Genomic DNA, 18,620 nt, shown 5'->3' with positions numbered 1-18,620 from the left:
TGGTCGGGTCGTCGACGACTAAACCGGCAACCCCCACCAAGCTTGCTTGGTGAGGAGGGTGTTTATTGGACACCTTGCGGGATGAAAAACAAAACCCGTCAAAGGGCGGAGGAACTCTTGAGAATCAACGGCCATCCAATAAATGTCTTAAGGCTGTATCATGCGCGGGGACATAGAAATAATCGGACTGAATACTCGATCGCGCAGTTAAACCATTGGGAGTGAAGGACTCCTAGCCTTTGTTAGGGCATCCTTCTAGGAGAAGGTAACTCAGGTAACTGGGATAACTCCGACATAAAACCTGCGGCTCAGTGGTTACCGATGATGTTGACTGTTCTTCTTTTCGGATTATGGCTGCTGTTGCTTAGTGAGTGAGATTGACTCAGTACAAAACCTTTCCTCACTTTAAAAAAATCTTCTTGCACAGGCATTGCACGATAACAACATTGATTAAGCTTCGTGCAATGGCCATACTCGATAACGAGGGGGCAGCCACCATGTATGTATATGAGTGTGTATGTACATCTGTATGTATGTATGTGTGTATGTGTATGTATACATGTATGTGTGTGTGCATGTATGTCCTGGATAGGACTTTTAACTGCATCTGGTAGTGGGTCCCTAGTACGGGGAGTTCCCGAGTTTTGAGGGGTGTGGAACCACCTGTTAACCACTATTGACTACGTTAGGGTCCTAGCTAAGGGGCAATTAGCATGTAAACCAACGAGAGTGAAAGACCACCCCCACTAATTCTCATTAGAACTTCCCTTCAGGAGAAGTTAAACTCTTATATAAAAACCTGAAGTGCCGTTGGTTTCTGGTCGTCTCAAAATTCTGTTGTGTCACTGGTTTTATAGCTGATTGCACCGAAAAATGGGTCCAGTACTATCCATTCAAAGCAATTTCGCGCACAGGGACTTCTTAGACTCTCGGAACGTTCGCTCGGACTTAATGAATTAAGAAAGTGGTCTTATTCGGTCATGACTTGACTTCCACCATGCAATTATGCATGTGTGTGTGTGTATGCGTATATGTTTGAATGTTCGTACGTACGTATGTATGTATGTATGTATGTATGTATGTATGTATGTATGTATGTATGTATATATATATATATATATATATATATATATATATATATATATATATATATATACCGTTTTTTGCATTTGGTTTGCAAGGTTCTTTATGTGAATACGTGGGGAAATTGGACCGGTGAGTGTTTTAAATTTATAAGGCACTAAAAGAGAATAACTCTCCCCAGACACAATAATATATATATATATGGCTGTGTAAGTGTCTATGAATATAAGTCTGTATACGTTCGTACGTACGTACGTACGTACGTATGTATGTATGTATATGTATGTATGTATGTATGTATGTATGTATGTATGTATGTATGTATGTATGTATGTGTATGTATGTATGTATGTATGTATGTATGTATGTATGCATGTATGTATGTATGCATGTATGTGTGCGTACGTGTATGCATGTGTGTGTATGAATGTATGTATACATGCTTGTATGCATGTAAGTGTGTATGTATGTAAAAATGTATGTTATGTATATATGCAATCATGCTGATGTATCTATCGAAGTATGTACATATCTAAGAATTCTTTTTTCCTAATTTTTTTCAACATCATGTCAGCAATTTTGAGGAGAGGAGAAGGCAATCACATCGACCCCAGTGCCCAACTGGTACTTATTTCACTGATTCCGAAAGGACGAAAGGCAAAGAATACATAGCTAAGAATGAAAGCCAACAGTCAAAAGTCACGTGACTCCCATAGAAAGCAAATGAGTATTTTAACACATTTATTTTTTTCCGATGTACTCAAAGCTGTTTCACAACTGTCCGTCATCTTTGACAAGCTTATCTATCGCATTTTAATTTTCCACGAATAAATATTTCTTCAAGGCGCACCAGGTGACAATAAACAGCCCACGGCTTCCGTATTATGCTCAAAGTAGACAGCTTATTCTTCCATCAATCACATCAGTGTATAGAGCGGTGCGTTTGGTTTCAGTTATCGTAGCAATAAATGAATACGAGTCAACCAGTTACTCCTAACACCATCAACGGAAATCGTCGTACCCATTTCTCATATCTCTGTGAACCGGACTAGTAATGAATGGATTAAAGTATCTTGTCAAGAAACATAAATATTTGTGATTTTAACTCACAGCCAAGCAGTCGACGACTTAACAAATTAAAGGCTCGTTAAAAAGGCTTATTAAGTCCGAGAAAAGACATTTGTCATAATAATAAGAAATCGTGCAAGAGAAGTGGGTGACATTTGTTGAAAGTTGCTTCGACAGGATAAATATGAAAATTGGAACGATATAAAGATTAGCACGGCTTCTGCTAATTTGTGACACGCTAATTGTGAAGCATTCCGGCTTTTTTTTTATATATAGGCGAGACATGGCTGTGTAGTTAAGAAGCTTACTTTGCAATCACGCGGTTTTGGGTTCAATCTACAGTGCAGGAACTTGGGAAAATACCTTTTTTATTATGGCTCTGGCCCGATTACAGCCTTGTGCACTGGCTCGGGAATGAAATTTGCTTAGGGGAAGCAAACCCAGGTCCAAATATATTTACAAACAAGGTCTTATTTATTTATTTTTTTTTTTGTATTTTTGTGTTTTGTTCTTTGAGAAGGAACCTAACTTCAAGCTACTTTTTACACATCGCTTTTTATTTACCGTTTTCTAAACCTGAGAAAAATTAGTAGGGCTGCAAATTTTGGTTCTGCACTCCGCAAAAATTCTAGGGAGTGCGCTTGCACCACCTGCACGTCCTGTTCCCGGGCCCATGGCCTTGTGAGTGAATTTGGTTAACTGCGGGGAAACTCGTCGCGCGCGCGCGCGGATATGTGTTTGTGTTTATGTGTGGGTGTGTGTTTGTGTATTTCTCAACCACCGCTGGACAACAGGTGCTGGTTTGTTTACGTCTTCGTAACTTAGTAGTTCGGTAAAAGAGACTGATAGAATAATTACTAGGCTTTAAGAAAGAAGTCCTAGAGTCGATTTGTTCGGTCCCACTGCGCAGCATCATGGGCAAGGACTTCTAGTATAACTCTGGGTCGAGCAATGTCTTGTAAGTGAATTTGATAGATGGAAATTGTGTGTGTGTATATATATATATATATATATATATTATGTGTGTGTGTGTGTGTGTGTATGTGTGTACGTGTACATATATATGTGTGTGTTTCTGTTTGTGTTTGTCCCCTCGCCATCTCGTGACAGCCTGCGTTAGTTTGCTTTTACGTGTTGAGTGCCTATTTCTTTCGTTTGTCTACTCACTTGTATATATACGGGTTCAATCACACACACACACACACACACACACACACACACATGATTGTGTGTCTCTCAGTCCGTTTTCGTCCCTCACCACCGCATCTAGCGGTTCGGCAAAAGACACCGATAGAATAAATATTAGGCTTTAAGAAATACGTCCTAGTATCGATTTTGTTCGACTAAAACACTTCAAGGCGGTGCCCCAGCGTGGCCGCAGTTATACGACTGAAACAAGTAAAAGATAAAAGATACATGACAGATGTTCTACCATTGGACAAAACGATTCTTCGAAATTATTTAAGAATAAAGTTTTAGAATCTTTATTCTTAACAGCAAGAATTTTATATTAAATTATAATACTTTAGAACTTCAAGAGAATTGAACTCGAAATAGATACTTAACTAACAGCGTGTAAATATTAGATGAATATAACTACTTCGAGATCCACTGTTCCCCCTAAAAAAAAAACAACAAAAAAAAAAGAAACGAATTATTTCACGTTTTCGCGTAGTTGCTCAATTCTTATGACGTAAGCAATATACAATTATCGCTAGTGAGAATAAGGTTTCTAAGACGAATTGAGAAATTCGAAGGATTGCTTTGCTTCAATGGTAGAACGTCTGTCATGTTTATAGATAATATGGGTTCGAATACTGTAATATATAGTAATATAACTATAGACGTTTGTTCGTTGTAGCTGTAAAAGTGTGGTGTTGGATATAGTAGTGCGGTGTTAGTGAACGCAGTACCAGGGCGGCTGAAAAGTTTATAGGCTGTCTATGAAGGAGTGATGCTAGAGCTGTGAAATCTTGCATGCATTCATTTCAACCATTCTTATTTATAAATGTATGTTTTCTTTCCTGATAAACTGACGTCTGACTGTTCAAAGAAGACTTCAAAGCGTTATTAAGTGATTACGGAAAAAACAATGGCTTAGCTCCTAATGCCATCCAGGCTGACATGGTTGCTGCATTAGGGGAAGATGTTCCAGCTTTAATAACAGTGCAAAGGTGGACAGCTGAATGTAGAAGGGGAAGGGATAGTCTTGAAGATGACCCCCCGGGTCTGGACGTCCGGCAACTGCCACTTCTGAGGAAAACATTGATCGTGTTTACCACATGGCAGTCAATTGACTATAAATCAAATATTCCAAATTCTCTCACTGGATATGCTAATCCCGGGAGAGGATTGAGAATATTCTGCACTATGGACCCTGGTCAATAGGGTACCAAGCCGATCACATCGCCAGAAAATCTGAGATTGTTTGAGGCAGTTCCAGCTGGTTTCCTTGATCGTTTCCTAAGCCTAGATGAGTGTTAGCGTTATCACTTTGACCCAGAGATAAAGAGACAGTCTATGCTGTGGAAACACCCCTCCTTACCTGCTCTAAAGAAGACCAAGGTCGTTTCATCTGAAGGGAAGGTAATGGCCTCAGTTTTTTTGGATGCAAAAGACATTGTGTTTATTGGCCCTTCAAAAGGGTCATGCCATCAATGGAGAGTTCTATGCCAACTTGCTGAGGCAGTTACTAAAGGCTATCAAGACCAAACACCTAAGAAAAGTAACGAAAGGGGTCTTGTTTCATCAGAACAATGCTCCAGCACACACGTCCTTGGTTTGAACGGCTGCTGTGTATGACTGTGGCTTTGAACTGGTTGATCACTCTCTTTGCTCTCTTGATTTAGCCCCTTTTGACTATCATCTGTTCCACAACATGAAAAATACTTGGCTGGGAACTAGTGTGGCCATGATGATGACGTCATATTTGCTGCTGATGACTTTATTGACCAACAAGGATGAAAGCTCCTTCACCGATTGGATCGAAGCACTGCAACACTGATGGAAGGAGTGCGTGGACCATAAGGGTGGGGGGGACTATGTTGAATGGTAAACCTCATTTGGTCACCTTCCATGAGAGTCTCTGAGTCAGCCTATGAACTTTTCAGCCGACCCCCGTAGTGCAGTGATGATGGTTACTGTAGAGTGGTGATACACAATGATTTGGCTAAAGCCAAAATGGTGTTGCCGTGGATATAGTACCCTCGTAGTTATATCTATAGAGGTGTAGTGTTAAGTACACTGGTGTGATAGTGATGTTAGCTATAGTGGTGTTGTGGCGGCGAATATAGTGGCATGGTAGTGGCTACAGTGGTATAACAGAGGCTATTGTGATGGAGTGGTAGCTATGTATGGTGGCGGTTATAGTACCGTAATGTTGTCTATAGTGCAGTGCTGGCGTCTATAGAAGAGTAGAGGCGACTATAGAGGCTATAGGACTGTAGTGGTGGTTGTGACAGTGGTATGATGATGGCTGTAGTACTGTGGAGGTAGCTAGAGAGGCGTGGGGGAGGATGCTACAGCAAAGAAGTGATGGTCATAAGCGTGTGGTGGTACCTAGATCGGTAAGGTGGTGGTGCTGGTTACAGTGGTGCGATTGTAGAGGTTATAGTAGTGTGGTCCTGGTTAAAGCGGTGTAGTGATGACTAGAGCGATGTGGTATTGGCTGTGGTGCAATGGTGGTAGCAACAGCGGTGTGGTGATGATAGTAGTGCAGAGGTGACTATAGTGTTCTGGTGGTGGTGGTTACGGTGGTGCAGAGGTGGTTACAGTATGGCGGTAGTAGTCATAGTGGTTGTAGCAGTCTTGTGACACGGTTAGTGATGTGGTGCTGGGTGCAGAGCGACAGTCGTAACATGATATATATACATACATGCGTGCGTATATAGACTCTACGGTTACGATGGAATTCCTGATGTATAGCCAGTGGCAGGAGCATTTCCACTGTATGATGGACGAGTTTCGCATAGCATACTACAGGAATTTCACCCGAATCTTATTTAACTACACACACACATACACATGTAAAAATATATGTATGTAAAAAATATATATATATATATACTCTCTTTTACTCTCTCTTTTACTTGTTTCAGTCATTTGACTGCGGCCATGCTGGAGCACCGCCTTTAGTCGAGTAAATCGACCCCGGGACTTATTCTTTGTAAGCCCAGTACTTATTCTATCGGTCTCTTTTTTGCCGAACCGCTAATGACGGGGACGTAACACACCAACATCGGTTGTCAAGCAATGCTACGGGGACAAACACAGACACACAAACACACACCACACACACACACACACACACACACATATATATATATATATATATATATATATATATATATATCGATACGACAGGCTTCTTTCAGTTTCCGTCTACCAAATCCACTCACAAGGCATTGGTCGGCCCGAGGTTATAGCAGAAGACACTTGCCCAAGATGCCACGTAGTGGGACTGAACCCGGAACCATGTGGTTGGTTAGCAAGCTACTTACCACACAGCCACATTTTTTTTTCCTAGTTTCAGCTCAGAGCTAGGGCCATGCTGATTCACAGCCGTTTTGCTACACTGTTATTACTAAGAGCCTCCTCTAATATGTGGCACTTGGTGAAGAATGGAGTTTGATATAGCAACTCCCATTTGCACCTCTTGCCGTGAGGTAGGTTCATCTGGGACTCTCAACAGGAAGAGGTCCACCTTTGATTTAAAACCCCTACATCTACTATGTACAAGTTCCTCAGACTCATTGGCAGAATATTAAAAAGCTGTGGGCCCTTGAAACCCAGGCTGTTGCAGTAACTGGTCCTGAAGCGTGATGACATTGCTGGGAGCTTTGGCACTATATTTCTACATATATATACGCATAAAATTAGATTCAAATGAATATGGTACTTAAGCTGAGGCACCAGAATTTAGTACGGTATTATCCATACAATTTCAAAGTAAGGTGATTAAAATCAAAATAAGCAGCAAGGATATTCAGAGGTAATGCAGTACGATCGTTTCATGTAATGATTGCATTGTTCAATTAAATGGAGTTGCATGAAACGATCGTACTGCATTACCTCTGGATATCCTTGTTGCTTATTTTGATTATATATACGCATATGTATGTATGTATATATATATATAAATATATATATATATATATACATCTACACACATTTATATATATATATATATATATATATGTGTGTGTGTGTGTATATATATACTACACACATATATATATATAGTGTGTGGTGTGTGTGTGATACATATACATACACACACAACAACATACATATATATATATGTATATGTATATAGTGTGTACAGTTGAACGGGGCATTGATTAGACCGTGTACTTCACTTACCTGGAAACAGCGCAAATAAAAATAAGGGAAAGGTAGAACCGAGAGGTATTCTAGTTTAGAAAACCGAGCTCGAATCCTTCATTTCCAAAGGAGTAAACGAATGAAAGAGTGGAGGGCTTGTTTTGTGTGTATATATACATACATAAATATAAGTGCGTGCGCGATTGTGTAAGATGTTTGGCTCCCAGCCATATGGTTTTGGGTTCAGCCCCACTGCGTGGCACCATGAGCAAATGTCTTCTATTATAGCCCCGGGCCGACCAAAGCCCTGTGAGTGAATTTGTTAGACGGAAGCTGAGAGAAGTCCCAGCCCGTCGTATAGCTACTTATGTATGTATGTATGTATGTATGTATGTATGTATGTATGTATGTATGTATGTATGTATGTATGTATGTGTATGTATGTATGTAAGTGTATGTGTGTGTGTGTGTGTCTTTGTATTTGTTTCCCCCCACTCCACCGCTTGACAATTGGTATAGGTGTATTTACGTGCTCGGAACGTAGCAGTTCGGCAAAAGAGAGCGATAGAATAATTTCCCAGGCTTAGAAAAAAAAACGTAATGGGCTTGATACATCTGGAAAAAAATTCTTCAAGGCGGTGCCCCAGCATGACCGCAGTCTAATGACTGAAACAAATAAAAAATATATACATACATACATACATATATATATATGTATATATATATATATATATATATATATATATATACAAATACACATAATTGATATTATATACACACACTTGTGTGTGTATGTGTGTGTGTGTACATGACAGGGTATACTGTAAAGGAGAAATTGTTATTTTAAGTATAAAATGAAAACCAGCAACAAAATTTTTAAAAAATCATTCGCTTGTCCAATAAACGACAATTAGAAAAGAAAAAGAAAAATGGCGGCATTGGCAACATAATCAGCATCACCATCAGTAACATCAACAAGAACAACGACCATGCATCAATACAGCAGTAGATTTGGTTTGGAAGATATCGTCTCTGATTTCTGTCTCTTCCTTCTTTTCTTCCTTCTGTCTTTCTTTCATTGTGAACTGTTTTTTTGTTTTTTTGTTGTTTTTTTTTTGGTTTTCGTTCAGCGTTATTTTACATTTTATTCTTTTTTAAACAAATTTTTGGTGTGTTTGTGTGTGTGTGTGTATGTGTGGTTAAATGGATATAAATCTGTTTTAGGTTCTGTAGTGAGATGACTCCATTTCTCTGTTCTTATCTGTGATGTCTGTCAATAGAGAAATAGAAAAGAGAGACGAGAGATAGAGGCAGATAGAAAGAGAGATATATTGAGGATTTAAAAAAAAGACAGTCAAGATTTGAAAAGAAAAAGGAGAAAAAAAGGATAAAAAGAAAAACCAAGTTTTTGTCTTACGTGTACATACAGTCATATACAAACATACAAACATGGCGGTACATAGATATATAGACATAAACATCTCTTATATTCCTCGAGCACAACCACATATACGTAGAATAACACACAGAAATATCACTCTTGAGTTTATCTCAATAGTTTTTCTATAGAATTCAGAGCCATCACTGCAAGTTACGGCGTTTCGTACACTAATACGTCTATGTAAACAAGGCGATCGAAAACAGAAAATATATTGGTGTATATACATATTTTAAGAGTTATTGCTCTTTCATCAGCTCCACATCCAATTCACGAATGCATTATTTAAATACCTACTATACCTAGCGCTGTAACATGATTTGATAGATCAAATAAACACATCTTAAACACAAATATACACAAGCTCCCCTATATATTATATAATATAATATATCTAGGACCGCATCCCAAAGGTTAACTTTTCTCCCCAATGCCAGAAAATACTTCAGCTTCCAACAATAATTGACATTCCACAAAGCTCAAGTGATCCCTACGAGGGAATATTGTCCTCACATATGGGACAATACTGTTGCAGTACACACAGACATCGTATCCTGAGAAGTTTCACTTAAATTTTTGGCATAAAAATCACTCACAGACACGACCTAGCCTTTGGGTCATATGCATGCAGCATCCTCTCTCTGCCTCTTTTTACCGTTACTATAATGACCTCGGTTCCCCGGTGTTGAATGCTCTTGTATCGTCTCAATTCAAGCACAACCAAGTCACCCGTTTCTCCTCCTTTCATCACCTGTGATGTGTGTTGTGACTACCCCATCTAAGGATCACACACCACAGCATTCACGTTTTCTTGTGAATACACATACATATGTGTGTGTGTGTGCGCGTGAGCGTGCGTGTACGTGTATATATATATATATATATATATATATATATATATATATATATATATATATATATATATATATATATATATATATATATAATATAATTAAGGGTTTACCAAAAAGTTGCTTTACCGCATACCGAAAATTTAGAAATAGCAGTCAAAACCGCTAATTCTTTTAACTACAATATAACTCCACAGACAGCAATACTCGTAACTCACATAGTCAAAAAGAAGAAAAAATAACGAAACTAACCAGTCTTACGATTAATCATGTACGCGTTTCGGGATTAGAATTATAAAATTCACTTTCTTCATCAGCATGATATCAAATTAATAATTTTCCTGGGGCTATAAACAACAGTAGCATCGTCCCTATGAGTCCGCCATATTTAGGTGGTAAATATACTTCACGATCTATCTATCTATCTATCTATCTATCTATCTATCTGTCTGTCTATCAATCTATATGTGCATATATATATATATATATATATATATATATATATATATATATATATATATATATATATGTGTGTGCAAACACGCACACACATATGTATGCATGTATGTATGTATACGGCATATATTCAAGATGAAGAAAAGAACATCGCCTAATCACCCTACCAAAACAGAGCGCTGTAGCATTACACCATTGACCGATCAAATTAGAAGATTTACGCGCGCTGGACAAGCGTTTTTTCTGCTATAGTTCGGAGCCGACCAATGTCTTGTCAATGAATTTCGTAGATAGAAGTTGTGGCAAATCCCGCTACGTGCATGTGTGTATGAGTGTGCGCGTGTGTATCTGTGTGTGCGCGTGTATGTGTACCACTGTACCCTACAATCTGTCTATCTGCCTGCCTGTCTGCCTGTCTGTTAATCTATTTATTCATCTATCTGTTTGTAAAAGGAATTGAGTAGAATATCCTTCGCTAAGGAGATTTAATAAGACCGAAACATAACCATTACCTTCATCTGTATTTAAAGACAAGACCCATCCCCATATTGCATTTTCTTTGTTTTCTAGATGTTACTTAAATCATTTTATTAGAACGATCACTATTACTTATATTCTTAAATTTGTAGCAGTGAGTTTTAGTCTGTTAATTTCAAAGATAATCTCAGTTAATTGGATCTTTTTTTTCCAACTCAGTATATTAACATATGCGAGACCCTATTGTATTTGTAGTTAGTATTCAAAACTTGTTTCGTAGCGTGTTTTTTCTCACTCAGTACCTATTTCTTTACTACCCACAAGGGGCTAAACACAGAGGGGACAAACAAGGACAGACACGGATTAAGTCGATTACATCGACCCCAGTGCGCAACTGGTACTTAATTTATCGATCCCGAAAGGATGAAAGGCAAAGTCGACCTCGGCAGAATTTGAACTCAGAACGTAACGGCAGACGAAATACGGCTACGCATTTCGTCCGGCGTGCTAACGTTTCTGCCAGCTCGCCGCCACTCAGTACCGCCATACAGAGTTGCAAGTAAACAACCGAGTTCAACAACAGTAAAGTACACACGCATGATTATTATTATTAACGATAGCATTATAAATATCATATAAAGCAATTACTTGGTTGAGATCACCGAACATATACACAATAAAACAAACAAATGAATGAGTGTTTGCTTGACAATACCTTCTGCTTGGGACGTCTATCGCAGAAATTTATAGAACCAAAGTTTTGGCAACCAAATAACAGCATTTTAGCAGCTGCTGCAACCATAAAACAACATCTGGATGATGCCAAGAGAGGTAAATAAGAAAAATATGAAAGCTTCCAAGATATCAAAACTAATTACCTCCCTTGACGATATCATTGCTGTTGAGTCACTGTTATTAAATGAAAAATAAACAACAAATTCATAAGCCTTCAACTAAAATTGCATGGAACATTCAGATTCCAAAAGTCTGGAAGTAAATCCTTTACCCTTTTGCTAAAAATCCTTATCGAGTATGATCTCTCCACGAGGAGAGAGTAATGTGAGATTTGTTTACAGTGGTTGCAGTATTGTATAATATTATCTCCTGTATATATATATATTATACAATTTTCGTGGAGGGAATAAAATTATATATAGTAATGACATATGGGAAGATGAATTGAGCTTTAAACATGGCAGTCTTTTACGGATTCTTTCGTTTCTGCTATTCAGGTCTAAAAAGAAGGTACGATTACTTGTATGCTCGAATACAATATATTGTAATATAACATATTATATGATATATATATATATATATATATATATATATATATATATATATATGTATTATATTATAATAAAGTCAGAACGATTGATTCCTGTGGTGTAAAAAATCTGTTACGTTATAGAAAGGTGGTGGTAAAACTTTGTGCGTGTGTGAGGGAGAGAGAGAGGGGGGAGAGAGAGTGACAGAGAGAGAAGAGAGAGGGGGAGAAAGGGGGGAGAGATAGATTAAGTGATTCAAACGGACGCCACTGGCACGCGCAAAAATATACACAGTCACACACACGGACGCTATTGGTATAAACACACATACACAGACTCCAGTTAGCTGTGTGTGTATGTTGTGTGAGAGTTGGAGAGTGGGGGACGTGTGCACGTGCAAATATCATTTGTCTAATTTTCTTTCACTATTTACCAGATAATTTAACTCGTGCGTCTTAGATCAAGACGTCGTGTAAATTGAGCATCTATCTATGTATTAGTATCTGTGTTCCTAACTTCTTTTGTAAAATGTCCTACGGTATATGTTGGATACAATGTTTTCGTAGCTATATATATCCGTATTCCTAAATTTGATAAATAGTGAAAAAATTAAATTAATGCTACGGGTACTTGTACATATGCACATACACACACTAGCACACATATTAACGCTAATATCACGCGCACATACACACATACCGTCAGCTCTCTCACACATATACGCACCGTTAAAAGTCGTCTGTGTGTGCGTGTGTGCATGTGTACGCGCCCATTGATGTTTGTATGTGTGTCAGTTTGTGTGTGTGTGCGTGTGTGTGTGTGTGTGAGTGTCAGTAGTGTTCGTTTGAATCTTTATCTGTGTCTCTTATCTCTCTCTCTCTCTTCGATACATACACTTAAATAAAACCTTCCACAGCGTGGGAGATTTTTACACCACAGGAATCTATCTTCAGCAATAAAATATAACAGATTGCCAAATTTATTCGTAAAACGTGTGTATCTGTAAATCCTAGGTACGAGCTTTTCCAACTCTTTGTATATTATTACCAGTATTCCAAACTTTCTTTGTAAAAGATGCGTTATGGTACATCCTGGGTACGGGTGTTACCAATATATATATAATATTAAGCGCTTCTTGAATTATTTTATTAGCGAAACGGAGTTTGGTGTGTTGCGGCTGAAAATGATCATAAAGCATGACAGGAAAAATTGAAACGAAACGACAGAGAAGCTACAAGGAAATATTGGGAAAATGGCAAAAAGAAGAAATGAGGATTAGGAATAAAGAGAGGAGAATCAAGAACGACAAGAGACATTAACTCAAGAGAAAAGGAACGAAGGTAATATAAGACATGGAGCTAGAAGGTGTCGTAATAAGAAGCTGGAGCTAATCAAGGAAAAAGGCAAAATGAGAACGTTGATGATCGGCAAGAATATTTTGTATAAGCCAGAATGAGAAAAAAGGTTAGAAGAGAAAACATAGTCGAAAAGGATAGAGAGGATTTCTCAGGAAATTTTCCAAAGATTTTGAAGAAAATGACAGGATATTTATTACCGAGTGGAGAGGTGTTTATCGCTTACACTGCACCACAAAATGAACTGCGCAATTCTCCTGGGTATGCTAACACACACACACACACACACACATTTGCTTCCCGACCACATGGTTTCGGGTTCAGTCCCACTGCATGGCACCTTCGGCAAGTGTCTTCTATTATTGTCCATTGCAATCTTATAAACCGGCCACTTTATCAGGCGTAAGAGAGAAGTTGGTTGCCTTTTACAATTAGGACAGGAACATTTTCAAAACCACAAATAGACGGGAGACACTTTGTTGCAGAGGTTGGGAAATCGTGCGCATCGGAGACAATAAATTAGCCTCAACTTTCGTAGTTTCATCGCAGGAAAAGCGTAGAATAATTGGGAGCAGGCACAAATCACAGGCTGCCAGTGGAGCTGTATCCTCTATATTTACGGTGAATATGAGGTAGAGAGTTTCTTTGGCCGAATATCATAGATAAATGTGTGTGTGTGTGTGTTTGTAAAATATTCTTGGAATATATATATAGAGAGAAAAGGGGAGAGTAAATAATGAGAAATATAGGCAGGTGAATCGAGAAAAGTTAAACGAAAATGAGAATATTTTATGAATTGAGTTTTCCAGAAACTTTTTAAAATGGTGCGTCATTGAATAGTGTCATATTCAGTTACATCTTATCACTACACTGTACATACATACGTACATACATACATATATACATACATACATACATACATACATACATACATACATACATACATACATACATACATATTCCTTTCTGTTGAAGAGCGTATGCTCGAAACGTAAAAGACTTTTTCATTTTCCCGAGCGTCAAACTGATACACCTGCTTGTTGTTCATACACCTGTCTTCGTCCTTTGTTTTTCTACAAATCTCTCTCTCTCTCTCTCTCTCTCTCTCCCTCTCCCCCCTCTCTCTATATATATATCTATATATATGTGTGTGTATATATACACGCATACAGTTTCATTGATATCCTGATAGCATTGGTTCTTTTTTTAAAACAAAGATACAAAGACACGGATTTGCAGCAAATGCAACTGTAATCGTATGACATTCCTGTACTTTTGAAGGGAATTAGCAATATCAGTGAATTGAACTGACTTCAACTCTGATACGAAACCTACTCGCATATCGGCTTATATGCTTCTCTGAGTAGGTGAGAATAAGATAGAAACCCGACCGGTGTTATCTCTTGTATTTGCTGAAAGATTAAAAAATTATGTTAACCAATGACTAATACTATTTTTTTAATTGTAGGTTTATTTGTATTTATTCTTATTAAAATTTCCTGAAATAATTATAATACTAATTCACTATCAGCTTCCTTCTTGATATTCGGTCGATGCCTTCTTCGTACACCTTAACTAAAAACATGCAGTTCAGTATTTTCTCTTTGATAAGAGAGGAAGAATTTATTTCGCTGGATTTAACATATTTCCTTTAGCAGACGTAGTTAAACATGCAATGATTCTGTCGACCATTATTAATCAGTCTTGAGAAAACTCTAGTCGACTCGAGTTTTAAAAACGATAACAATAGGCGCAGGAGTGGCCGTGTGGTAAGTAGCTTGCTTACCAACCACATGGTTCCAGGTTCAGTCCTACTGCGTGGCATTTTGGGCAAGTGTCTCCCACTATAGCCTCGGGCCGACCAAAGCCTTGTGAGTGGATTTGGTAGACGGAAACTGAAAGAAGCCCGTCGTATATATGTGTATATATGTGTGTGTGTGTATGTTTGTGTGTCTGTGTTTGTCCCCCTAGCATTGCTTGACAACCGATGCTGGTGTGTTTATGTCCCGTCACTTAGCGGTTCGGCAAAAAGAGACCGATAGAATAAGTACTAGGCTTACAAAGAATAAGTCCCGGGGTCGAGTTGCTTGACTAAAGGCGGTGCACCAGCATGGCCGCAGTCAAAATGACTGAAACAAGTAAAAAGAGAAAAGAGAGAACTTCGAGGAAACAAGAACGGTGTACTACAGTTAATCTAAATTAATTGCTTGATTAGTAAGACTAAATGTTAACTGACGAAACTAACTAATGCAATTTAGAAACCGAAAAGAAAGATCAGAAATGATTTATTAAAAACATCTCTGGTTAATTTTAATTCTTCTCATGCGTGATACACAAATATTGCCGAGAGATAATATACAAGTAAAAATAACAAGCAACTTTCTGTGTTGTACTAATATATTTCATGTCTGTTTACCTACGAAGAAAAATAAGACAAAACAAATGTTAGATGCCAGTATTTGGTAAGGTGCCAATGAAGATAGTGAGCGAAAGAAGAAAGTCTGAATTGTTATGTCAGTCTTCAGGTGAGGACTTGGAAGCTTTTAAACTATTCTTAATTCGCATAGAAGTAATCAATATATCTCCTTCGATTAGGAATCGCCATGTGCACGTGAATAGCGAAAATTAGAAAGATGACTTAGATATTCATATGTTCCGAAAGATTCGAACTCGAATATGTTAATCGCTGTTGTATTTTGTAATTAGAGAACATCTTTCAGACGAATCTTTTCATAACACACTCGATTAATTAGCGCAAGTAGACTTTGGACACCCGATGTTTCGACACCGTTGTGCCTCCTCAGCCAAAGCTACGTCGGACGAATGAATCTAACAAGAGTAGTCACTGGGTGTCCCAAAATCCACTGACGCTAATAAACTGAGTGTGATACGAACCCATATTCGTCTGACAGAAGACGTTGTTCTCCAATGATGAAATAATTGACTTGTATTTATTTTATCGACCCCTGATAGGATCCAAGGGTAGAGTCGGCCTTGGTGGCATTTGAACTCAGACCGTAAAGTCAAAAGAAATGCTACTTAGCATTTTGTCTGGAGTGCTACCGATTCTGACAGATCACCATCTTATAATAAGACAGTAATAATGATTCTAAATTTTGGCACAAGGCCAGTAATTTCGGGGTAGGAGCTAAGTCGATTACATCGATTCCCCATCGCTCAACTGATGGTTCTTTCATCGATCCCGAAAGTGGGGTTAAAGGTAAAGTCACCTCGGCGGAACTTGAAATTAGAATGTAAACACAAACGAAATGCCGCTAAGCATTGTGTCCGGTCTGCTAACGTGTTTGCCAGGTTGTCGTAATAGCCTTTTCTACTCTATGTACAAGGCCCGAAATTTTGGGGGAAGGGACCAGTCGATTAGATCAACGCCAGTACATAACTGGTACTTAATTTATCGACCCGAAAGATGAAAGGCAAAGTCGACCTCGGCGGAATTTGAACTCAGAACGTAAAGGCAGACGAAATACCACTAAGCATTTCACTCGGCATGCTAACGTTTCTTATTTCTTTACTGCCCACAAGGGGCTACACACAGAGGGGACAAACAAGGACAGACAAATGGATTAAGTGCGTAACTGGCACTTATTTAATCGACCCCGAAAGGATGAAAGGCAAAGTCGACCTCGGCGGAATTTGAACTCAGAACGTAGCGGCAGACGCTACGTTCTGAGTTTTTCCCCAGCAAAAACAGAATTTCACGGTAGCACGCAGTTTCTTGTATGTATGTATGTATGTATGTATGTATGTATGTATGTATGTATAACCACTTTAGTTAAAGTATTGCGTCCTGTTTCAGATAACGTTTGTATTATGAAAGTTTCTTTACAACTGTTTTGATAAGTGTTGTTGGTTCGTTTGAATCTCCGTTACCTAGCGGTTCAACAATAAGTACCAAACTAAAAATAAGTGCTGAGATCGATTTGATCGACCAGAATAATATTTCCCAGCGCTTCGCCCCTACTCCCCTTTTCAATCCTCCCTCCGCCCTATCGTGAACCCCTATCATGAACAAAATATATAACAATTATTCACTGAAAATAAGTCTTATGAAAATTTTATGGCAAGGTTTACTTATATTTTACTTACATATTGCTTACGCCTCATTCTGAAGTCACTCGGAGGAGACCCCTTTCGGCCACGAATGACCATGGGATTGCACCTAGAAAGTTACCTTCCGAGGCACAAGTCAGGGTAAGGTTGTTTATGGAAGGCCAGCAGTCGCCCATGCATACCGGCCTCCCCTCTCCACGCCTGCAGTGTTATCCAAGGGAAAGGCAAAGGCCGATACAGCTTGGCACCTGTGACGTCGCAACTCATTGCTACAGCTGAGTGAACTGGAACAACGTGAAATAAAGTGTCTTGCGCAAGAACACAACACGCAGCCCAGTCCGGCATTCGAACTCACAACCTCACGATCGTAAGTTCGACGCCCTAACCACTGAGCCATGCGCCTTCACACTCTACCAAATTAATGCTATGCTACAACAGGTAGCTTATGCGCCCTGCCTTGAGAAACACTGGTCTAAAACCGTTAAGGCGGTGTCCCAGCATGGCTGCAGTCTAAAATAATACTTACGTGGCGAAGAGAAAACATTGACGTCATGACTGATGTTATTTTTAACACCAGAAAGGTGGCAAGCTGGCAGATTTGCTACCGTACAAGACAAAATTACTTAGCGGCATTTCTTATTTCTTTATTGCCCACAAGGGGCTAAACATAGAGGGGACAAACAAGGACAGGATAAGGGATTAAGTCGATTATATCGACCCCAGTGCGTAACTGGTACTTTATTTATCGACCCGGAAAGGATGAAAGGCAAAGTCAACCTCGGCGGAATTTGAACACACAACGTAGCGGCAGACGAAATACCTATTTCTTTACTGCCCACAAGGGGCTAAACACAGAGAGGACAACAAGGACAGACAAAGGATTAAGTCGATTACATCGACCCCAGTGCGTAACTGGTACTTTATTTATCGACCCCGAAAAAATGAAAGGCAAAGTCGACCTCGGCGGAATTTGAACTCAGAACATAGCGGCAGACGAAATACCTATTTCTTTACTACCCACAAGGGGCTAAACACAGAGAGGACAAACAAGGACAGGCAAAGGGATTAAGTCGATTACATCGACCCCAGTGTGTAACTGGTATTTTATTTATCGACCCCGAAAGGATGAAAGGCAAAGTCGACCTCGGCGGAATTTGAACTCAGAACGTAACGGCAGACGAAATACCTATTCCTTTACTACTCACAAGGGGCTAAATATAGAGGGGACAAACAA

At 38.9% G+C, this 18,620-nt stretch overlaps 1 protein-coding gene across 3 annotated transcripts in view; it reads right to left on the bottom strand.

The window, feature by feature from the left end:
* Window positions 1-18,620, bottom strand: part of LOC115231280 (collagen alpha-1(XXVI) chain-like) — a 185,342-nt gene that overhangs the window by 16,902 nt on the left and 149,820 nt on the right. Inside the window, exon 9 of one of the 3 annotated variants that reach the window (XM_036508082.1) lies at window positions 8,464-8,743. The exons of the other annotated variants lie outside the window; for them this stretch is intronic. Within the exon in view, the coding sequence (XP_036363975.1) occupies window positions 8,694-8,743 (50 nt within the window). The 3' untranslated portion in view covers window positions 8,464-8,693. Of the gene's footprint in view, window positions 1-8,463; window positions 8,744-18,620 lie in introns of those variants that run through there. 3 annotated transcript variants of the gene reach the window in all.

This window comes from Octopus sinensis, linkage group LG1, assembly GCF_006345805.1.
Source record: "Octopus sinensis linkage group LG1, ASM634580v1, whole genome shotgun sequence".
NCBI lineage: Eukaryota > Metazoa > Mollusca > Cephalopoda > Octopoda > Octopodidae > Octopus > Octopus sinensis.
The sequence above is the reverse complement of the archived record's forward strand: the minus strand, read 5'-3'. Positions and strand labels throughout refer to the sequence as shown.